The sequence below is a fragment of the Anabrus simplex genome, chromosome 1, assembly GCF_040414725.1.
Source record: "Anabrus simplex isolate iqAnaSimp1 chromosome 1, ASM4041472v1, whole genome shotgun sequence".
In the NCBI taxonomy this organism is placed as follows: domain Eukaryota; kingdom Metazoa; phylum Arthropoda; class Insecta; order Orthoptera; family Tettigoniidae; genus Anabrus; species Anabrus simplex.
In genome coordinates this window covers 250,498,599-250,523,647 of record NC_090265.1, presented here as the reverse complement: position 1 = coordinate 250,523,647, position 25,049 = coordinate 250,498,599, and the positions used below count along the sequence as shown (strand labels likewise).

Genomic DNA, 25,049 nt, shown 5'->3' with positions numbered 1-25,049 from the left:
ATGAAACTGGGGAGGATGACCAGTACCTCGTCCAGGAGGCCTCAACTGCTATGCTGAACAGGGGCCTTGTGGGGGGATGGGAAGATTGGAAGGGATAGACAAAGAAGAGGGAAGGAAGCGGCCGTGGCCTTAAGTTAGTACCATCCCGGCATTTGCCTGGAGGAGAAGTGGGAAACCACGAAAAATCACTTCCAGGATGGCTGAGGTGGGAATCGAACCCACCTCTACTCAGTTGACCTCCCGAGGCTGAGTGGACCCCGTTCCAGCCCTCGTACCACTTTTCAAATTTCGTGGCAGAGCCGGGAATTGAACCCAGGCTCTCGGGGGTGGCAGCTAATCCCACTAACCACTACATCGTTTATAATTTTAAGGATGATTTTTCGCTGCAAACTGTAACATTGAGGGATAAGTTTTACAGGTAGGCATTAGCTACAGTGGACTTTCTAGTAGAGCCTTCTATGCTCAACAATTCTACACACACTTGGGGCCTATAGTTAACCGTTTAGGCAGCGTAAGCCAAAAAAAGCATTCCGATTGCCGTTTTTCTCTTCGACTTGATTCACTAAGATCATTACTGCTCAGCTACCTTTTGTTGTAGTTTAATTTCACTCATCTAAACATTTCTCGAAGAATGCTCTACACAATGAAAATGATCATCAATGCCTGTTCGATGGTTCTTGAGATTGTTCCGCACAAGCACAGACATCAATCGGGGACTTCTCAACTTTTTAAATATTTATCTGCCTGAAATTACAGGTAACTGCAAGGATCTAGAATAGTACAGCATGATCATGTTGAATAGCCTGCAGCGGTTATGAACCGAATATAATGCACGAGTGTCATAAGGACATCGATACAAGTATATTAAAATGCAGAACAAGGACAATATGATCAAAGTGAATAGTTTTACGGTGAATGGTATATTCAGATTATAATCTAAAATCCAACTCTCGAACTTCTTTGAAAACACGTTCAAGAGATCTGCTGGTTTTACAATTTTTTCTCTACGAATGTTCAAAAGAGCCAACCCTTCGAGTCGACTTTCACTTGTTTATTGTCGTTTCTTGTTTTTCTTTTGTAGAAACTCCATATGGGGGGATTGGGGTTGTAACCCCCAGAAACCACCCCTTGGGTACTTTTCGGGATGGAACGAATGTCGTAGTGTCTGGCGTTAATTCAATTCCAGATGCTTTATTTTATTCTAACTTCTAATATGCGACATATAAAGTGTTCACTGTCTCATGTGTCGGAAACATATTGACTGTGTGATTTTTTTTCTTATTATCCCACAGCGCGACAGAAGCAGTATCTTGGTGTGTAACGGGCGGCTGGCGGGCATCGCAAACATCGACATCCCATGTAACCAGGCGGACTTCCCGCAGAGTTACACGGAATTGGCCTACTACAAGGATTGGCTGGATCGGACCATGTATAACGACATAGAGTTTGATACCAGATCTGGTAGTGGTTTTGGAAGCAATGATGAAAACGATAGTGAAGACTGAAGCTACTGGCTACAGCATGAGTTTTAGCGGGGCATTTACTACATGCAAAGCTTGAATTGCATGCGAGTACATTTTTAATTACATCTCCTTTTAAAAAAAAAATTAAGGTGACACTGACTTAATTTCGAATGCATATTATCACAATTTACCTTTCGCCACGGATCCGCTCGAAGACCGATATTAATTTTTTAACAATACACATTTTCTGGAAAACTGTCAAGGATATCAAAATTCAAATTTTGCAGACTTTCTTCTATGGCCATTTCCCACGTCTTTCATATCCTTTCGAAAAAGGTACATTAAATCAAAAACTACTGTGTCAATAAACTTTAAGTAGATTATGTTTATAGGTTATTGTGAATTAATCTGACGAATCTTGAGAACTTGAGAAAAAATAATCTTAGAATTTTTTCTTGATTATAAATTTTGAAATAAAAGTTTTGAAAAGCAACTTAAAATGCTAGACCATATTTTTCGTTTTGTTGTAATGTGTGCATTCTTCTCTGCGTGTGAAATATCTTACTTTAATAGCTAGATAATCAATATGTCTATTGTTAAAAGTTCAAGGCGTTGGAATTCATTCATTTATAATGCTAGTACTATGAGTGATGAGTTCAGTTACTAATGTGTGTACACGTATGTTTTCATTGTAATTAAATCAGTGGTTCTGATTATAGGAGCATAATATTGGAACAGGAACAATCAATCAGTTAATGTCACCTTAAACGAGATCTGTGATATGTGTAACCCTGGAATTACTTTTGCTACTGTGTAAATTGAAGACTGTAATCCAAAATCAAAAATCCTTTTTTCGTTTTTATGTTGGCTGTAAAGTGTTGGTGATTTCAATAATTCTTAATGGCTTTAACATTCTCAAATATTGTAATTCGTTTTCCTCAAGTAGCCAGAATATGATAATGACAACGTTCCTCTGTTATTTAGTAGTTAAAATAGCTGCTAAGCATTGCATAAACTTGTCCACTTTTTGATATCTAACCGTCTTTTCTCCTCGATAGCCCTACGCCATACTGTCCATCATTTTAACTTGCAGCATCAGATGCAATACAAGGACTCTGCATCATCACGTGATAAGACCAGAATATTCTATTTTAGGTTCCTTAGAAGTTTGCGGCCTACTTCTGTTCTATTTAATACTCGATCTTCTTCTTCTTCTTCATGGCCTTTTGCATTTTTCTTTGGGTTGGTATTTTGTGTATATGCGATCCAGTTATACGACCAGATTCCCTTCCTGACTTCAACCCCATATGGATGTACTGTATGTATTCACTATTGCGTGTTTCTGTGGTGGTTGGTAGTGTGATGTGTAGATGTGTATTACGGCGAACACAAATATCCGGTCTCCGAGCTAGAGGAATTATCCATATGCAGTTAAAATTCCTGACCCGACTGTGAATCGAAGTCAGGACCCTCTGAAATGAAGGCCACTACGCTGACCAATCAGCCAAGGAGAGGGCTATTTTATAACATACAAAAGTACGAATATTTAACCATTCGTTGTGAAGTACTTTGAGGTCGAGGTCATCCTAACAAAACAGAATTCTGATCTTGTTAAAATTTACCCTTTCTATTTCATTTCAACAGGTCTATCAACCCGGAAAGAAGACAGCAAGGATTAGCCCAGGAAAGCAGGACAGGTACGTTTTCAGCATGAAACCTGCCACACGTAAATATAAACTATTAAAGGGCATAGTAGGGAAATCTCGGGGTGGTGATGCTTATTGTAAAAGGGGGGGAAATGTGAATATCATCCCCTCCTAACAAACTGAACGCAAGCAAACAGAAAAATCAACATCAATATTCAAATGATGAATTTGGAAAAGTGAAATTTAAGTACCGTAATTTAATTTTAAGAAAACAGGAACAGAAACCAACTCATTTAAAAGGAACACAAGTTCCCTGAGTAACAGCACACTTGAAATTTAGAAGTAATTAGTCCACTCTCACGCATGAGGAGAAAGACGAGATCATCAATTAGTATGAGATCGAGTCTTTCCGACAGATAAAGATTTCTTAAGGTCAGAGAAAGTGGCCGGAGGTGAATTTGGCCTCACGTAAACAAACTAGGAGGTGGAGAGGAGGAGGAGGGAATCTTCCCTCCTTAGTAGATAAGAGTGCGTAAACCTTCCATGGCTTGTTCTTAAATACACAGTAGGTAAAATAGGGGTCTACATAATGGACGTAAGGACGTGGCGCACCCATAGCCCAGTGGGAAACCACTGCAGTCAGCCACCCGAGTACCGGCGGGAAAACCGAAGCGTGAGGTTTGGAGGAAATGCCAGCCTGAGCTGAACATCAAGCTCTTATTTCATCTTCTGGGGCTAACAACCTCAGTCGTATAACTGGACAGTCCCGAGCTGTCCCAACAAACATACCTTTTAGCTCATGGAATGGATCGCACTGTAGAATTGAGATTACCCCAGGGGGACAATCCCCCGTCAACCAAAGTTGACGCAAGCAGGCATTCAGATTCTGGGGGACCTGCCAGAATGTGCGAATGGGAAGAGTCGGAGCTCCCAAGAACCTCGAAAAGGATCAAAACGAAAAAGATTTTCAGGATGGGGACCAGAAATGTACAGACAATGACAAAGACTGGTAAACTTAAACAGGTAATAGATGAGATGAGAGAAAGAAACATTGGGATACTAGCCATGCAAGAAACAAGATATAGTGATGAAGACACAGTGGAGTCAGAAGGCTTCATAGTGCTGAAAGGAAAACCAGGAATCAGAGTGGGAAAAGGAAGACACACACCTACATGCTTTGGTACAGGATTCATAATAGACAAGAGTAGGTCTGAAAGGATATCCACGTTATCAATTCGAGCAGGGAACAAAAAATATACCATAGTAAATGGACATGCGCCTACTAATGACAAGAACAGAAAAGACAAGAAAGCTGTAGACAGTTTCTGGGAAGAACTGGATGATACACTGAAAAGCATACCACACAGACAAGTAAAGATACTTGTAGGTGATTATAATGCACAGGTAGGGAGGGAGAAGCAACATAAGGGGATAGTAGGCGAGTACCCAGCACACAAGAGGACGAACAAAAACGGAGAAAGGTTAATTGAACTATGTCGAGAACACAGAATGAGACTTATGACAACTCACTTCAGGGCCAAACCGAATAAGAAAAAGACATGTGCAAGCCCATGCACCCACATTAGGGAATTCCAGATTGACCATGTGGCAATCAATCGGACAAACACTAAAGAGATTATGAGCACAAAGGTCAGAAAGAACACAAGAATAGAATCAGATCACTATCTTACAGAAATCAAGTGTCTTTGGATTCCGCACAGGGGTAGGCTGCCACAGACAAGTAGACCAACTGGAAAATTAAATATAGACAGAGACAAATTACGGCACAATCGATCCAAATACGAGGAAGGAACAGAAACTGGCAATGGATGGGATGACATGAAGCTGAATATGAGGAAACAGGCTGAAATATGGGGAAAGGAAGAAAAGAAAAAGAAACACTGGTGGTGGAATACGGACTCTGAGGAAGCGGTTGAGAATCGCAGGAAAGCCTGGAGAGACTGGAGCATTAAGAAGAACCTGGAAAATAAGGGAAGTTTTCCTACGAGTAAGGAAGGAAACAGCCAGAACCATAAGATGGACCAAAAGACAGAGGATGAAGCAAGAATTGGATGAAATTGAAAACAACTTCAGGAAAAACAATAGTAGAGACATTTTTGGGAAATTCAAAAACGAGCCTGAGTGGATATAAAGGCAGAGAACTCTTTATAAGAGATAAGAATGGGGATCTGGCAGTTAGTAAGAAGGAGAACTGTAGGATACTTGCAGAATACTTTCATGACCTGTTAAACTGTGAACCACCTGAAGAAGAGCTGGAGCTGGGGACAAACACAGAAGAGAGAGAGTCATGTCCTCCAACTAGAGATGAGGTCGCACAGGCCATAAGCGATCTAAAGAATAACAAAGCAACCGGAGAAGATGGAATATCAGCTGAGATGATTAAGTGGGGAGGTGACAAGGCAGTAGACAACATGACCAACATCATCGGCCAGATTTGGAGAACAAAGAAGTTACCAGAAGGATGGAAGAATGCGATCATAATACCAATACATAAGAAGGGAGACAAGAGGGTTGCAAACAACTATAGAGGAATTTCGCTACTAGAGATTGGCTATAAGGTGTTGTCGAAAGTCCTGCTCAATAGACTGGAAGAACAATTAGAAAGTACAATTGGAGACTACCAAGCAGGATTTAGGAAGGGAAGAGGATGCATAGAACAGATATTTATACTGAAACAACTGATAGAACATAGGGCCTTAAAGAACAAAAAAAACGGTGGTAACCTTTGTAGATTTCACTAAGGCATATGACTCCATCGACAGACAAACCCTTGGAAGAATCCTGAAGAACAGAGGATTAGATGGCACTACACATGAACTCATAATGGAAATTATATCAGACACAAAGGCAAGGGTGAGATTTAGAGGAGTACTCTCTGAAGAATTTGATATCAACACTGGTGTCAAACAAGGAGATGGATTATCACCAATGTTGTTCAACATAGCTCTGGATGAAGTCATCAGGCAGTGGAGAACAATGAATGAGACAATGGGAATACCAAAGACGCATGTTGGGGACAAAAAGGACAATAGGGCCCAAGAAGATTGTCTAGCCTTTGCGGACGACATAGCTATAGTAAGTGAGACAGAAGAAGATGCAAAGACACAACTCAACAACTTAAGCAATATAGCCGGAAGGGTAGGACTGAGGATCGCCTACAACAAGACAAAGACATTGAATACCACTGAGGATTGGACAACACCGGAAGGCACCGTGCAAAAGGTGGACAAATTCAAGTACCTAGGAGAATTTATAACAGGAAGGAATAGGAGTAATGAGGGAATAACAGAGAGGATAAAGAAGATGCGATCAGCCTTCTGTATGACCAGAAATATATACAATAAAAATAATATATCTACAGACGCAAAGATTAGACATTACAAGGCAACGGTGAGAAATGCTGTATTATATGCTGATGAGACAATAGCACTAGGAAGAAATGGTGCGGAACAACTAGAGAAAGAGGAGAGAAAAGTATTGAGGAAAATACTAGGCCCTAAGAGAGGAGGTGAGAGATGGATGAGGAGACCCAGGGAAGAACTATACCGGAACATGAGGACAATCTCAGAAGAAATCAGACTGAAAAGAGCAAGGTTTGCGGGACATGTAATCAGGATGAATATGGATAGAATGACGAAAAGAGTATGGGAAACAACAGTGAGGACACGAGGAAAGACAGGAACCAAGTGGGTAGTTGAACTCCGGAAAGATTGGTCGGAATTGGGGATCAAGGTGGAAGAAAAGAAAAATTGGAGAAGCAAGTACATACCGACTAATATGCCAGAGATCAATGATAGGGATGGGTACAGGAAAAGGATTGAGAGTCACCAGTGGAGTAGACAAGAGAAGAGGATACTGAATATCTCGGAAGAAGAGCGGGAGAGAAGAAGAGAAAGGATGAAGAGGTTCTGGGAGGAGAAGAAGAAAATGCAATCCATGAAGGAGCTGTCCGTGGTCCTACAGAGGCCGTAACGCAATAAGAAGAAGAAGAAGAGGAAGAAGAAGAAGGGGTCTACATAAACTGGCTTATACTCAGTTTGTCTTCGACCGGTCAGCGAGCACAATGCAACGGCTGTACTCGGTCCAGCATTTCGTAGCGAACCGGCATTACACCTGCGTATTTCACAGCCTAAGAAACAACACTGTGTAGCTAACAGAATATAGTTAAATGCCACGATTCCCTATCAAGTAACTGACATGGACAATATTATGAACAGAACTGACGTTTCTTTTCTTAATTACTTACTTACTTACATAGTTGAGCTATTTCATTTTGAAGTACCAATTCCTAGGATTTCTGGACCATTTTCACAGTTCTATATGTTTCTTTTCTTTTGGTGTAAAATTAGAGTTTTGTCCTTACCTGGTAGTGGTTCTGACGAGATGATATATTGTGTCCATTCCTAACTCCTTACTCGAACATTAATGTTGTAACCAAGGGTATCTATTCTTGTTCCAAATGATTTACATTATATATTTTTGTATTTTCGCTGTGTTAACAGCAATAATGGTTAGTGTATAATAATCAAAACAAAACAAAAATATTTTCTCACTCATTTTAGGAATTAAAACAGAAGAAACACCATACTGTATGACTATGTTGTTTTGTTGTGAATAATGGTAGGATTCTACGGTAAACAAAGAAATAACCAGAAGGGACAGATTTGACACAGACAGAAAGAACCGAAGATAAACAGACTCTGTCGGATATTTGATACTCAGTTGTTGTAAGCTATACAGTACTGCTTCACAGAAGGGTTTGGTGACTTGCCTGAATATTTAGGCGTCAGGCAATTTTATTTAACCTGTGGTCATACTTGCAGTTAGTCTTGAACGGCTCTAGTATAAAACTTCACCCTCCCTCCATGAAATCTCGATGTACACCAAAGTTATCCAACCGCATCTGCTTGAGGTAAAATTCATCACAACCGTTTGTGATGGGAACGGAGATTTTGCTCGAAGTCATAAGTTATTGTTTTTGTGTCATTCTCATCTTCTATTGACATGCGATAGTGGTGCCAACTACCGGAATAATATTTATGGAAAGGAAAAGCTCGCTAACTCCATGCAATACATTGGTTTGTGATTTCCACGAAATAATAAACAGCTTGCATCTGATTAGTTACCTTCGAATTTGGGTGTTTTATGCTCTACATGGATAGTAGGCTAAAAGTGAAGTTAAATATTTTTTATGATTCAAATGAAGGACGCAGGAGAAATTAAAATAACACCAGATTGATCCTCGAGAGAAAGCAGTTCAGAACTCGAGTAGATGACCACAAATTCCACGAAAAGCAGCGGAAGAACAGGCCCAAATTTTTAATATCTGAGGAGCAGAGAAAAATAAGGAGTGAACGAATGAAGAAGTTTTGGGAAGAGAAAAGAATAAGACTATGTTTTACGTGACTCACAAGAAGCCCGACGTAACGTGAGGTACCGGTACCCGTGAGATTTAACATTATCAGAAATTTAAATTTGTAAACATACTGTATTGCTATTGGGCAGTTTTTAAAACTTATGTTAATTAATCAACTATTTTAAAAGCAATATTTCAAAAAGTCATTGTAACTTTAGTGTAATCTCCACAATGAGAGAAGCCTAGACGAAAGCTGGATACATCGAAACCTTCATCACACTTTTGGTCTAGTTCACTGTTTTCTTCCTCCCCGTGGTATTGGATATCTCCGTCGCTGTAGTATTCACGGTTTTCCGCAAGAATCTTCTTGATCCAAGGAACGTAGTAGGCGACTTCCGTGTATGTCCCGGGATAGTCTGGCTTTGCACAGCCTTTCCCAGCCTTGATGATCCCTGTGAGTAGCCCTTCGCACACCAAAGGTCCCCCAGAGTCGCCCTGGAAAGAAAATACATATGGAGCCATATTCTTCAGACACCACATCAGTTACTTTTAGATCTACTCTCACTCTGTCCTAATACAAATATTCCGGCGAAGAAGTGCCTGCAATCGTTAGTATCTTCCTCTGAAGAACTGATTGGAATTTGAACGGATTTGGACTGCCTGTTTTCCTTCCATTCTTTCGCGATCTATATACAGGATGATCCAAAAGTCCGTTAACATTTGACGAGGCAATACTTCACGGAATGTTGGAGGTAAAGAGGTGATAATTGACACAAATGATTGGTATGACATGGAGTTTCATTGACACGAAGATAAATAAAGCTTCACTAACAATGCTTTTTCTGGTAACGTCAACACGCCGCGATTGCAGGCGCGTCTGACGCTCTCTCCTAGTACCCAGGAAGGTTTTCATTCCCCTCCCCGAAGGGGAGAGGCAGTCCAACTAGAAGATAACACCTTCTTTCTGGCCAAGAGATTTGAAGGAGGTAGGAGATCGGTAGGCAGCTTTGATTTGGTGAAGGAGCTTGGAGGGGGTTCGGCCTCTTCGCTAAGTGCTATATTGATTTTTCCAAATTTTAAAATTTATAGTTACAAGATTTACCAGAATTTATACAATTTTCCCTCTCTCAAGACAGCTCCTTTTATACCGTACACGGGTCTTATGCAGCATCACGACGTGTTGCTGTCCAGGACCATCTATTGGCCTGTTTGTACACTCGTCGGTGTCAATAAAACTCCCATGTCATGTCAAGCATGTGTAGCCATTTGTACCTGACGTGTCGCTCTCCAGCTCCAACTGTTGGTCATGTGTACTTTATTTTGGTGTCAATAAAACCCCATGTCATACCAATCATGTGTGTCAATTATTACCTCTCCAATATTCCGTCAAGTATTGCCTCGTCAAATGTTGACAGACGTTTGAGTCAACTTGTATTTCATTCCTGATCACTGCCTGATGGTTGACCATACTTTTAACAGATAAAGAGATAGGAAATGTGAAGAAAAGAAAAAGAATGGTATCTTCTGTTTGAAAGTGTAAATCACAAGCTCACAGCTACGCGAATTTTACCGCGCTACCAACTCGCTCGTTATTTCATAAATACATTACCAATTGCTTTATGCCTTAACATATATTGAACATTATGTTTCTAGAACATCAGTGTGAGAAACATTGCTATCGTAACACAACCAAATGCATCGCCAAATTCGACAATAAGTTCTGCGAATGAAACCATTTGTACGTATTTATGAATGGTTGTCACAGCAGCCCGCTTTTCAAGTGTTCTACGGTAGCGATGTAACTAGATAATTTAGAAAGTACAGAGCACGTCTTTGCTCACTGTATCAGGTATTGAAATTCCTAAACATTAGGTAACCTGTTCCTAAACTCCATGGTTTGCGCCTCAGCTCACAAGAATGGTGGTGAATATCTTCTTAACGGAGCCTCAAATTATCTAGAATGGACAAGTCAGGACTCTTAACTGGCCAGGCCTGGGATCCTCCAATTAACATCCAATACACTTTTTCTTAATAATTCATTTAGGCATTAAGAAAGACTAATAGTTAGGATTCGGAAGTTTATGACCTAAAGAAGTATAAAATATGAAAGCAAACATGCCTTTAATCCTCAAATGGTGAGGTGGAGCAAAACTGGCAGCAACATAAAAATAGTCATAAAAATGTACATATTCTCATAACGTATGTGAAAAGACCAAATAAACATTCCTAGCGACGCTGTCAGAAGTTATTACAGAGCCCAAGTGAATATATTAACAAATTTGGTCTGGTTATTGGACAAAATTCTGTACTTATTGGACTATATTTCTGTTTTAGACCTTAGATTATAATAAATTTATTTTTGTGCAGTATATGGCTCTTTCAAAATGTGATTTCGTGCCATACGCATACTACTACTATGAATAACAATAATAGGGGGCGTGAGTATCTCAGTGGATTATCGCTGGCTTCTCACCCGGAAGACTCAGTTTCGAATCCTGGTCGATCCAAGGTCGAGATTTTCATCTCAGTAAACTGGAGAAGGAATTGCAAGATCCTAAAAGATACTAACGTTCAGCTTTAGGTGATTCCAAAATTTATACTGATAAATAATTATTAAACCCTATCAGAGTCTAAAATACAGAAAGGAGACATACTTTTTGGACCTTTGTTTGACTTCGCACAGTGTACTGTTCTCTGGACACTCGCCACAAGGAACGGAACGGCATTTTCTGCACACTGGATGGCTGAAAGTGACACAGTACAGTATTGGTCGTCCGATTCTGCTTCAGAACTTCCAAACTGTAACTCAGGATCGTTATCCACCCATCTCTTGCATTGTTCCCATCGCAATCAGAATTTAGTACACTGTTCACAAAGTCTGGAAAATCGGGGTCAGTGACAGAAACTTTTCCTTGAGAGCTGCATCTGAGTAGAAACATGTAAAGTTCAATACTTGCACGAACAATTGAAGTTTGTAGCATCAAATTCGTAAAATATATAAGAGAGAAAAGTACAATATGCTTATGCAAACGGTGAGGTGGGGTTAATAATGGCACCGTTATTATTTAAAAACTGGATAGAACGAAGACGGACATAATTAGTGAAAAGCCACTTCAGGCGGGAATTAGCCTTCAGCTGAGAGTAAGGTACAAGGAAAGGCAAGAGTGGTAGAGGTGTAAAGTCTGACTGGTGCCATAAACTACCCCACCTCACCATTTGAGAGTTTAAATCTAGCTAAATATGACCGGCAGGAAAAGTAAAATATAACATAGAATTTAGTGATAGGTAGCACATATGAGAGTATTACTAACATTAAACGTCTTAACTAACAAAAAGTGATTAGTGATAATATTGCAGAGAGGTTAAACCATGCAAACTGAAACTACTACAGTACGGTAAAACTTTCAATATGCATTTACATTAAATCGCTTTCCTGGTGCTATCTTAACTGCAGATGCTTTATGAAAGAGAATTGCTCCGTCAGCAGGCCTTCTGAAGATCGCTGCACCGAATTCTTTTAGATAATTTCTTCATTTTACGTCTTCACTGCACTTCATTTTAGGTAAAAATGTTCTTTGATAGGATCCACTGTAGTACTAGAAGTATGATCAATCTGTTGAAAATCGTTGGTGTGAAAGGAGAAGTGGACTGTAAGTGGACCCGTTTGGGATGAACTGGGCAAGAAAAAATATGGGATTTTCCTTGTTTGCTAATTGATTGGTAACATCCTCCTCAATGAGGTGTCCTCCGAATCAGGTTTTCTAAACTTGCTACCTGTCTGTTCCAGAAAAAGAAAGAAAAATATATATACTGAGTATTTGGAAATCCTGTGTTCGGAAATGGACGTAGATAACATGTACCTTGTCAGAAACAACGCCTCAGTTTAAGCAAAAAAGCTCAAAATATAACAAAATATAACCTTATATTAAAACTAGCGAATGTACCCGTGCTTCGCTACGGTATACTACATTGTATTCGAATATCGAAGTAAATAGTGTACATGCAGTAAATAAGATTGTTTTAAAATTTCATGTCTCTTAGCGTTATCCGAGAAAGAGCATGGGGAGGTTCCCGTACGTTGTTTCCAATGTAAAGTGTTTGTTACGGATTTGTGATATAACGGCAGACTCACTTGCCTACTGCCATTCACAATCGAGGTGCGAAGTTTACATTATAATTGCAGGCCCCATTGCCTACTACGCGGACAGAATCGATTTGGGGAGTTTTCGTTAAAATGGCAGCCCCCTTTCGTACTTCCAGACAGATTACAGTTGAGAAGTTTCTATTATAATGACAGGCAATTACCCTATTACTCGAAATTGAGTTGTGCAGGCATCACTATAATGCCAGGCCCATTTTCCTACTGCCAGCCAGCTTACTGCCAGTCACACCAAGTTGATGAGTTTCCATCAAAATAGCAGGCCACTATGCCTAATGCCAGTCACATTTTAGATGAGGACATTTCTTTATAATGGCGGGCACCCTTGCCTACTGCCAAACACAATCGGATAGGGGAGTTTTAAACAAAATTGCATGCTCACTTGCCTTCTGCAAGTCAAATCGAGAAGGGAACTATCCATTACAATTGTAGGTCTTCCTTCCTAATGACAGTTACACAGGAGTTGGAGAAGGAACCCTTTCCTACTGCCAGTCAAAGTCGGTGTGGGGAGTACTGATTACAATAGCAGACCCACCCCTTCTCGATCGCTAAAAATCGACATCAGTGAATATATATAGATCGACATACGAAAGTATATGCGTGTTTACAATATTGAAGACCTTCATTTGCAGATTAACTGCTACTAAACGTACGTCATATCGACAATGGATTATACCATAAGACACGCCGGATTTAGTGGCCTAAATGGCTGGCCCTATTATATGTCATCTATTCATGGGTCAAATTGAGTTAGAAACGTGGAACAGGGTAAAGGTTTTGTAAGATTATCTCACATTACATTACTTTTCGGATAATTATGTGACAGCTACATACATATGATTTGGCTCACATATGGCTACTGGTTGGGCCAATTTTCGTGAAGAGCTTGATGATTCTGTATTTCATGTAAGTAATTGAAAGTATGAATTATGCAGGTGAAAATTCCAAATTAACTTAACATCGATTAATAGAGAAAAATCAAATGTGAAAGGGATACAGATACGGCAAAAAGTCATAAGACCAAGGTTGTAGATCATTCCAAATTGAACAGAGATTGTGCAATCCGTTATGTGATAGGAATTTCCGAAGGTCTGCACCATCATTAAAATTGCCTGCATATTTCGATATTCTTCGGGGATAAAAAATGAAAAATTTAATGATATAGGATTTTTTCCATTCGTTACAGGCTAAAACGTATAATTTTGTCAAATTTCAATTATCTTCTTATTCTTCTGGCAGATTATGCCACAATGTGGATTTTGGGCGAGGCGGGTAAAAATTAGGACTTACAGGAAACTAAACCAAAAATTATGGAGATGTTATTATTACCCCTTAAACGGAAAACTGTACGAAAATTTCGCCAAAATAGTCAGTGTAGAGGCACACAGTCATTACGATTTGATTTATATAGATAAGGAATCTGCTCCATGTAAAACACCTTTTGGGCTATATCCGCTGGACTTAACCTGCAAAAGTGACCATTCATGAAATCTCCCTTATTAATCCTCCTGACGAAAAAATGCACATGAAAAAAAAAGGTTTAGAGGTGGAATTCCATCAGGTTTGGTCGATTTCCAGTCAGGTTGGTCTTGTTCTGTATATATTGTGGAAGAGTAAAATCACCATTTGTGTTCCCTATAAACCGCCAGTCCATTCCGGAACATGAAATGTTATTTACGTTTAAAACCTATCTTTGGACAGGTGGATGCTAAATATAAATTTTGGTTCGAATGTCTTCAGTAGTTTTCAAGTTGTAAGGAATACGCTTTACTCGCACCCGCTCGTGAGTCAAGTCCGATGGGACTTGTACAGAAAAACGGTCCGTTAATGATATCTCCCTTGTTAATCCTCGTATCGAAATGATGCACATGAGAAAAAAGGTTTAGAAATTAATTTCTACCAAGGTAGGTAGACTTCCACAAAGTTTGGTTGTGTATATTTTTTGGAAGTGCAAAATCACTGTTTCGGTTTCGTATAAACCCCCAGTCAGTTCAGGGATTTAGAAACAATATTTGCCCTAAAACCTATCAAGGACAGGTGTATACTAAATACGAATCTAGGTGGAAATTCATCCAGTAGTTTCTAGCACTCACGTACATACGGCGTAATTAAGGAAGAAAATAATACAGTTAAGAATGTTGAAACTAATAGAAAATGGATTATAACTGAGGACAGCCGGATAACGACAAATATGTAAATGCCAAGTGAATGTATTGGAAAATCAAATGCCCCTCAATAAATTATGCTAGTGTGAGTTATGGATATAATAAAGCGGTAACAGAGGAGAAATTTAGGTCCAGTTATTCTTAGGTAAACAAATAAGAAGATGACTAATGGTGTTATAACTTAATCTATTCGAGGGCGGTTATAACCTCCAACGATATTCCGCCAATATCCCGCAGATGAGCCGATTGACACCTCTCTAGCCATCTACCCAAGGAACAACCACGAATTTAAAAGCATGATAAGGAAAATGGCAATACGTTACTTCGCTGGTGGCATGCAGTCAGAGATGTTGCCATGGTAACCTGTAGGTTCGTTGTCGGTCTGTCGGTCACTCAATGCAGAGCATGATACCAGCAGAAAATTGTAAATTTCTCCGTCATGTGAAGAGTAAGGTAAATTATGAACATAACGAAAGTTGTTTATAATGAAGAGACGTTTCACGTACGGTAAACGAAGTTTACAGAAAATCAATAGTATAAGAGAAAATGGAGGAAAACCACTGTGGTTTTCCTATAAACACCCCGTCTATTCAAAGATTTTAAAATAATATGCATATCGGAACCTTCCCCGGGATGAGTATACTCTAAATATGAAGTTTGGTTGAGATCTATCCAGCCGTTTCGACGTGATGGTGGAAAAACCATTCTGGTTTTCCTATAAACCCCCCGTCTATTCAAGGATTTTAAAATGATATGCATATCAAAACCTTTCCCGGGATGAGTATACCCTAAATATGAAGTTTGATTGAGATCTATCTAGCCGTTTCGACGTGATGGTGGAACAGACAAACAGACAGACAAACAGAAACAATTTTATTTATATAGATAAGGAAATGTGACCGGAACAATTTAAACGGCTAAAATATGCATTTATAATCGAAATAAAATTGCTTTGAACGGGATCAGGGACCCATCATTAACACTTATTTTTCAGATTTTTTGTTAAATATATTCAGGAAAGAAATATGATTTTCCTTAACATCCGAACCTTACTCATAGTAAAATGCATACTGTACTGGAACCCACGATAACTCCCCGATGAAGAATAAAAACAATAATATCGGTGGAATATAATATGCGTACGCAAAACCATGGACCGTGACTGGGAAAGGCCGACAAACTAAAGCCCCGACCTGGAAATCGAGTCCAAATGCTACTGGAATGAAATCCGAATGAGCAAACAGCAAGTTTTATTCAATCAAAATGAATCAAATTAAAACGAGGTGAATTAAATTAACACAAGAATAGTGATTAAAACAAATACATACGTACTACAATCGCTGGCATTTGGGTAGTAACCTGGCCATTCACAACTGAAAATTCCAGCATGTTTCCACATCGCAATATGAAATTCTTCAACGCAATCGCACTGAGGGGCAAAACATTTCATTTCTTTTTAAAATGTAATCAAAGACAATTTCAAATAATTACAAGCCACGAAGGTCACACGTTCCTGGGGATATGTTATTCCTCGAAAAAATGTCATCCTATCCACTCGTATACATCTTATCTCTCCCTTGTTTTTTTATAACAATCCGTCACCTTCATTCTCCGCCCCCGCATCAAGGAATAAGCAAGCTAATATATGTTCCGAGAACTCCAGGAAGTTAAAGACAAGAGAGTAAAGGAGCTCGTAAATCAAAGACCAAAACAAAATAAATGACTGAGGTCAGAACATTTGCGAAAAAACGATGGGATTAAATAAATTAAACGTGTTGGTAATAAAAAGAAATAATACACTGAGAAGCCAACACGGGCACAAAACAACAAGCCTAAAATCGGCATGGAAATCAATAATCTAAATGGGTTATCGATATGACACATGTACCCCAACACACCCACACCGCCATACATTTCGGCACTGATATGCAAACAAAAGATAGGGCACAAAGATCCAACAGTAATATAACATCACAAATATCGTGACTCCAAGGACATCCAAGGGTCACTCAGATGAGCACAGGGATGTGCGTAAAGGAGCGTGCTCGAGGTATACGGCAGCAAGACCGTGTAATCCCACGCACCAAAGTATTCCCATCACGACTGCGATTCGTACAAGGCAAGAGTGTTCTTGCGATGACACGAAAGGCAATCACGATCTGATGGTTCATGGCAAGCGACAAAGGTGACACAATAACACAGTATATGCTGGACCATCTCGTAACCGAAAAGCTATCAATCAAGTACCAACATCACATGCACACAGTCCATTCATACAACGGGGTAAACATTGCATATCGAAAAAAAGAAAGTCAAATTTAAATATAAGACACCAACTTACTAATACAGGAGCCTTTCAAGGAGTCAAGTAATACCTGGAGCTATCAAGGACTTAAACAGAAGAATGAAAGGCGGTTGCAGATACACTTAAAGCATTTTAAAATATTCTGATAAATCAGAAACGCAGCTTCAATGTGCAGGGAAGCCATTTTTCTTACTCTCTCTAAAATAACAACCACCGAGCTCGATAACTTCAGTCGCTTAAGTGCAGCCAGTATCCAGTGTTCGGGAGATAGTAGGTTCGAACCCCACTGTCGGCAGCCCTGAAGGTGGTTTTCCATTTTCACACCAGGCAAATGCTGGGGCTGTACCTTAATTAAGGCCACGGCCGCTTCCTTCCAACTCCTAGCTCTTCCCTGTCCCATCGACGCCATAAGACCTATCCGTGTCTGTGCGACGTAAAGTAAAAATAAAAATAAATAAAAAACACCACGGCCGACTTGATTCGTCGCTCTAGCTAGCTCCTTACCGTCCTTGACAATCGGGTCCACGCACTGTAATCGGAGTAGTTACGCAGCTCGACACGTGGCGCTGGCGACCTACCTATTTGCGGAAGAAATGCATACTTCTTTATGGAAAAGATACTGACTTTGATTGCCGATTTATCGCAATTTAGAGTTATGGAGAATGTTACATAGGTTAATACTGTTAAGATGATTAATCCTAAAGGTTAATTTCGTTGATATTTGCCAAAATGATGTCGTGAAATGAAACTGCGGAGAGATGGAGTAGTCCAGCTAACGTTCTGATATTGACTCTAATTGCCGATATATCTTAATTTAGGGATTAAAGGAGTATGTTACATTGACTAATATTGTTAAAATGATTAATCCTAAAGGCCACTTTAATTGATATGTGCCAAAATAACGTCGTGAAATGAAACTGCACAGAGATGGAGTAGTCCAACTGACGTTCCTTAGCTGTGAGGAATAATAGTAATCGTTTTTATTACCATGGCCTTTAGATACATAGCAGAAATAACCACTTCTGATGTTAATCTTGAGATTAACAGTCATTGTTCAATTAGAGTTTTAAAATTCTTCAAGCGCTGCTCTCAGGAAAGGGGCTGGACAAAACATAAAAGTCTTACTTTTGTCCATATTCGTTGTATGCATAACATAAATATTTTGACTCAAACATGTTCAAATTGTAATTTCATTATATATAGTTTCAGATTACATTTCATTCATACCTTTCACTAGAATATTAAATAGGCCTACCCGGCAAGTTGACCGTGCTAAATTCAGACAATAAATTTTACTTGAAATGCAGTAGGAGGAAATAAGTTGGCCGCGCGGCTAGAGGCGTGCAGTGTGAGCTGTGAGCTTGCATCTGGGAGATAGTGGGTTCAAACGCCACTGTCGGCAGCCCTGAAGATGGTTTTTCGTGGTTTCCCATTTTCACATCAGGCTGTACCTTAATTAAAGCCACGGCCGGTTCCTTCCCACTCCTAGCCCTTTTCTATTCCACCGGCGTCATAAAACCTATTTGTGTCGGTGCGACGTAAAACAAAGAGCGAAAAAAAGAAAAATGTTAAATAAAAATTCAGTGAGAGAAAAGTATTTTGAGTAAATACATTGTAAACTGTTCATTGCTCAGGTAACAACACTTCATACATTAGCCTTACCGTCATATCAGTAGTGGTTCTTACTTGTCAGTGTTTAAATGTTAAAGTTCAGATTATCTTGGATAAAAATATGTTGTGTTGCTGTAATATGGCAAAAACGACACCGCCTAAAGGATTATTCTATGAAAGAAAATCCCTGGGTAAAAATACCCGATTAGCGTGATTAGCTGCCACTGCTGGAGGGCTGGAACGGGGTCCACTCAACCTCGGGTCAACTGAGTAGACATCCTCGAAGTGGTTTTCCATAGTTTCCCACTTCTCCTCCAAGCAAATGCCGGGATGGTAACCAACTTAAGGCCACGGCCGCTTCCTTCCCTCCTCCTTGTCTATGCCTTCCAATCTTCCCATCCCCAACACAAGGCCCCTGTTCAGCATAGCAGTTGCAGCCGCCTGGGCGAGGTACTGGTCATCCTTCCCAGTTGTATGCCCGACACGCAGTCTCACGCTCCAGGACACTACCCTTGAGGTGGTAGAGGTGGGATCCCTCACTGAGTCCGAGGGAAAAGCCAACCCTGGTGGGGTAAACAGAGTAAGAAAGAAAGAAAGAAAGAAAGATAAATACCCGAAATAGAAACGGAAAACTAAGATGAAAGTGCTAACTGCTTTTAGCCACTCCGTCTACAGAGAATTCGTGAAATGATAATGTCCTTTTGCTCTTTTTTTCCTGTTCAGAACACAAAAAAAACGGCACACAGCAATACATATTCGAATATTTCGAAACACAGTTAAAGAAAAACAAATCACCACACCATTAAAAAAAGAATTAGCGCATGAATTGAAATTCTTGTTTAGGACGAAGTTACAGCGAGAAATCACTTTGTTCGTGTTTGCAGAAAATTTCCGCTCGAAGTACACAAAGGTGCACAATAATGTCACAAATTTCAAGATTATTTGTAAACAGAATTTTTTAAAATATATTCACCACACTACACAATAAAAATTAAACTCACTGGCGTATAACTATCAACTCTCAATATCAAGCCAACAAGCACCTCACTGCGAACACATTGCCAACAGCAAAACTATATAAATAAAACTGGAAATGCGGCAATTTGCGGTATACAGCTTCCTGTCAGTGAGTAGGAGGCCAGCGCTCCAGCGGCATTACGGTGAAACTTTCCAATTACAGCTTTATGCTAGGCTTCACGAGCGATTGTCAAGGCTGGTATCAGGAGCGCAGCGAGGGATCTAGTCGGCCGTGAACCAACACAGTCAAGGAGATAAAAGATTCCCAGGTGGCAGGAAGTTTGACCTTCGGTGACCAACACCGAGATGTCCGCCATCTCTCGTACACACATGGTACTATTTAACTCATACGGAGTGAAGTTAAAATAAATTTCGTGTGGCGATTTCTAGCAGAGTGCAGCCCTTGTAAGGCAGACCGTCCGATGAGGGTGGGCGGCATCTGCCATGTGTAGGTAACTGCGTATTTTTATGGTGGAGGATAAGTGTTATGTGCGGTGTGTGAGTTGCAGGAATGTTGGAGAAAGCACAAACACCCAGCCCCCGGACCATTGGAATTAACCAATGAAGGTTAAAATCCCCGACCCGGCCGGGAATCGAACCCGAAACCCTCTGAACCCAAGGCCAGTACGCTGACCATTCAGCCAACGAGTCGGACACGGAGTGAAGTGGCAAAATGCCATTATAGCAATACAATAATATCATAACTTTGTTTGGAATAAACTGAATTAACGTGTCTACACGATAATAGCCAATGCAAATGGCTCAATACAGACCCAGCCTCGTAGATGGATTATTATACCTGCAATTCCAGTTGCCGTGAATTATTGTAGATAGAGTTTTCAATATGATTTTTACACTAATTCCCTATTTAGCCTTAATAGGTACTGTAATATCTTTGATGCAGTGCATTTTGCACTCTGTGATAGGAAGCATTCGCAAGTAGAGTCTTACCCCTGATTTCCAAGCACTGTATGTATTCTCCATTAATTCACTTCGTTTGTAGAGTGTTCTTTATCCGGATCCTTGGCTGAATGGTCAGGCTAGTGGCCTTTGTTTCAAAGTGACCGGGTTTGATTAATGTTTGATTAACTCATTTAGTTCGGAGACTGAGAGTTTGTGATCAACTCAATACACATTTTCACCTACACACAACATATCACTCTACTAACCACCACAAAAGTACGCAATAGTGAACTCATACCTCCGAATTCATCAGTGCGCTCGTAGATGAGTGGAGAAACCAATTCTCTAACCACAGACACTATCGCAATGCTTGCACAACAAATCTACCATAAATCGTTGTTGTAGAACTTGGCGGTCAGGTATTCTGTGATTCTTATTTTTCTACGATCACTCTCACTGTTGTCACTGTTCAAAATGTTGTAGGACGATAGGCCACCAGACGCTACGTCCTCACAGATGCCGATATCAATTTGACACTTCTTCATATTGGAGTCTGGATCGCGTTTGTATCGTTTATTATTATTAAAAATGCTATTTGTTTCTGGCATCGACCTCTAAAGATCTTTTGCCACTACTTGCACCATATGTTATGAACCTGTGCGTAGCGTAATTGTAAAAGTTTAAAGTGTTGAATGTGAGGAAAGGAACGTTAAGGAACGACACAAACACCCAGTCCACAGGCCAGGGATATTAATTATTTACAATTAAAAACCTCTGACCCGGCTGGGAATCGAACCCGGGGCCGCCGGGTGACAGGCGGACGCGTTGCCCCCTACACCGTGGGGCCGGACTTGTATAGTTTATACTGTCCTACCTGATTACGTTGTCAAACTTTCAGCTGAGAGTTCATCACTTGCTTTTGGAGGCGTGTGTTAGGCTTGTGGGAAACGCGGCTGGAAGTTGATGTTTAAACATAATCTTTGCTTCAATGTTCGCGGGGTGTTTGTTCAACGATCCGGCCATTATAGGTATTCTCTAAGACAGCGCTGGTAGTATTTTTCTAGACAATTGCATGTATTCAAAGTCTCGAATCCAGAGTATGCGCATTTCCATGGTGTGTAATTGGCGCTTTGTAGCTTTGTCAGCAGGTCGACATTCAACAGGACGTACTACCATGTGGTACATTTTGTACTTCGGACGTAGTGGCATCCTTCTCTCGCATAGTACGCATGTGACTTCCCTCCATCTCATCCATGCTGCCTGTATCCTACTTCGCACTTCATCATGTATCCCACCATCAGTATCAGGCAAGATCCTAGATACCTGAAGCTTACGGCCTTCTGTAAGGTCTCTCCATCAACTTGAATTGGCCCATTGCTTGGGATGGTTTCCAGGTATTCGGTCTTCTTTTTGTTCAGTGAGAGACGGCTGTTCTAATCTTCAGCCTGATGCTGCAATCCACTTCTGGTGGTATCAGCAAGTGCGACATCATCTGCGTATAAGAGAGTCCAAAGGACACTCCTCTACAGGTGCCGTGTAATTGTGTCCATGACGAGAACAAAGAGCAATGGGGACAATGAGGAGCCTTGGTGTACACCGACATTCACTGGGAAGCTCTCCGAAATGCCGACAGCGCAACGTACACGACTTGTGGTGTTCGTGTAAAGCATCTTGATACAATTGATACGCATTTCTGGTACACCATGGTCACACCAGATCACACGAAGTGGAACACGGTCGAAAGCATTTTCAATATCAAGGAAAGCAATATGCAGTGGCCGTTGTTTCTCGCGATGCTTTTCAATGAGCATTCTGGCAGCAAAGATGGCGTTGGTTGTTTCAGCACCCTTGACGAATTCGCACTGGCTGGCATATGCCTGATTAAATGTATTCAAAAAGTTTGTAAGTCATTCCTGGTGTTGACTAGAACAAGATTGTCACCTGTATACTGGAGTTCGATATCTGATGTGGCTGTCAGGAGACAATGGTGGACTCTTCGTCGAACATTCTATCTTATTATTATCATCAGTGAACTAGTTATCGTATTAGACAGGTTGGCAATGCAGGTGGTTCAGGCAAACGGAGGAAAACAAACTGATGCACGGCTGGAGTGAAAGTCTGTTCAAATGTTGCAGTTATAAAGCAATGCTGTCATATAAAATGATAGGTCAAATGTAAAGCGGCACAGATTCTTACTTTTTACGGACAGTACTCCTATACGCTTGCAATCTACCAAAGTCACATTCCAGTGTTGGAATGACCTGGTCACAGAGAACAGTGAAGACTCTTCTACCGTGTTCCACTTAGTGTGTAAACTTTCTATTCCTATCAGCGCCTCCACAGCACAGATTGAATAGCTCGAATATTATAATGGACCAGTGTGTCAAGTGTGTATGATCCAGACCAATGAGGAGGTTTCTTTTTCTTTCTGCTTCTGCCCGACAGTATTCACAGAGGTTATTCCACTCGGCAAGATAACTCCTCTTGATCCTGCGTCATGCAGACATCCACCCACGGCCCTCTTTGGGACAAGCAATACTTTCAAGTACCGGGGCCAGTACCTTTCTACTAAGATAAAAATATATGAAGCATGAATATCAAAATGTGCTATTCTTCCCCTTCTTTGTTACAGAAGTATTAAGCGATATCATTAATGTTAACAACGGCAGGATGCAGGAAATGAGTAAGAATTAGTATATAGTAAATGTTCCCGTAACAATTCGTCCCAGTGGTCTTCAGTTCAGAGGATTCCGAGTTCAATTCCTGGTCGGATCGGGGATTTTAACCATGGATGGTTAATTCCTCTTGCTCGAGTATCAGGTGTTTGTATTCCTCTTAATACACATCTGCATTCATATACAACACATTACACTACAAACTAACACAGAAACACGTAATGGTGAATGCATTCCTCCACACAGAGTTGGCGCCAGGTAAGGCTGTAAAATTGGCGAAATTCGCACAACGTACCGATCCCAGGTGATCGGGAGAATAATATTAATAATAATAAGAAGTTACTAACCTGGCAGGTATCTTTTCCTCCTTGTTTGAGCCAACCAGCACAAATCACATCGTCCCTAGTGCCATATGTTTTATCACAGACGGCTTTTGTCGTAAGTGGTATGTGTATTAATTTCAACATGTCCGGATCCATATCGTCCTGAAAAGAAAATCGACCAATATTGAAAAGAATGCTTCTTAAATTGGAGGTGATGTTGTACAGAAGTCATTGTTAAAGAGAACTTAAAATTATAATGATGGCATATGCTGTATACAGGTTATAACAAAAGCGAAGGGAAACATTTAAAGAATATATTCCTTCTACAGAGTGAATCCAAATTCAACGGCAAAATTTCAGGAATGGATCCTGACAACATTATGACAACATGGATCCGAAAATGTATAATTGCAGAGTTATCAGGCCTTCAGTAACCTTAGTGCAATTCGACACTCTCAACACAGTGCTACTACATTGAATACGTTTGTAACGCCTGATGGAACACTCTGTTCACGAATCTGGTGAAATGTTCATAGTGACATCCTACTGTGCCAGTCTCCTTGCTTTCATATAGCTTGCCTACTCTTTTGCTCTGCCGACCCCGACAGTACTAGGTTTGTCAGACCTACGGAATCCTCATTTTGACGTCTTTCGTGGCCCTCCCCTTTCTTTTATCGATACTATCATTCTTCGAAGTGTCGGACTTCTTCCGTTTTTAGATGCTTTACGTCGCATCGATACAGATACATCTTATGGTGACGATGGGATAGGAAGGGTCTAGGAATGGGAAGGAAGCAGTCTTGGTCTTTATTAAGGTGCAGCCTCAGCATTTGGCTGGTGTGAAAATGGTGAAAATGGAAAGCTCACAATTTTTCTCTGATTAGCGTTAATAGAGGATGGTTGCCCAGTTGTACTTCCTCTTAAAACAGGTTTTGCCGCTGAGTTCTGATACACCCCGTGTGTTAGAGGAAGAAAACCGGTTACATATAGGGTGGCTAATCTAAGTATTTCACCCCAAATTTCTTCTAAGTAGTTTAAAATCTACCTGTTGCTATTTCTTGATGGATGCAGTGGGTTTTTTCAACTTACTTTACGTCTCACCGACACAGATTGGTCTTATGGCGACGATGGAATAGAAGAGGCCTAGCAGTGGGAAGGAAGCGGCCGCGGTACAGCCCCAGCATTTGCCTGGTGTAAAAATGTGAAACAACGGACAACCATCTTCAGGGCTGCCGACAGTGGGGTTCGAACCCACTATCTCCAGGATGCAACCCCATAGCTGCGTGCCCCTAAGCGCACAGCCAACTCACCTGGTAGTGTGTTTTTGTTTTTCTGTTCTTTCAACTATCTCTTGGCCAAAGAGGAGAGAATAGAATAGAGATGAAACTCAATGATGAATTTCGGT

The 25,049-nt window shown here is 40.5% G+C and overlaps 2 protein-coding genes across 4 annotated transcripts in view; one reads left to right on the top strand and one right to left on the bottom strand.

The window, feature by feature from the left end:
- LOC136864594 (trypsin II-P29) overlaps positions 1-2,419 on the top strand; it is a 55,959-nt gene extending 53,540 nt beyond the window's left edge. Inside the window, exon 7 of the mRNA XM_067141808.2 lies at positions 1,293-2,419. Coding sequence (XP_066997909.2) covers positions 1,293-1,505 — 213 coding nt within the window. The 3' untranslated portion in view covers positions 1,506-2,419. The remainder of the gene's footprint in view (positions 1-1,292) is intronic.
- Positions 2,420-6,591: 4,172 nt separating this feature from the next.
- LOC136864583 (anionic trypsin-2) overlaps positions 6,592-25,049 on the bottom strand; it is a 111,797-nt gene continuing 93,339 nt past the window's right edge. The window contains exons 5-6 of one of the 3 annotated variants that reach the window (XM_067141786.2): positions 23,669-23,806; positions 6,596-8,981 (exon numbers count right to left, since the gene is read on the bottom strand). In XM_067141786.2, coding sequence (XP_066997887.2) covers positions 8,682-8,981; positions 23,669-23,806 — 438 coding nt within the window. In that variant the 3' untranslated portion in view covers positions 6,596-8,681. Of the gene's footprint in view, positions 8,982-23,668; positions 23,807-25,049 lie in introns of all 3 variants that reach the window. The other 2 variants (XM_067141776.2, XM_067141794.2) reach the window with 2 other exon arrangements.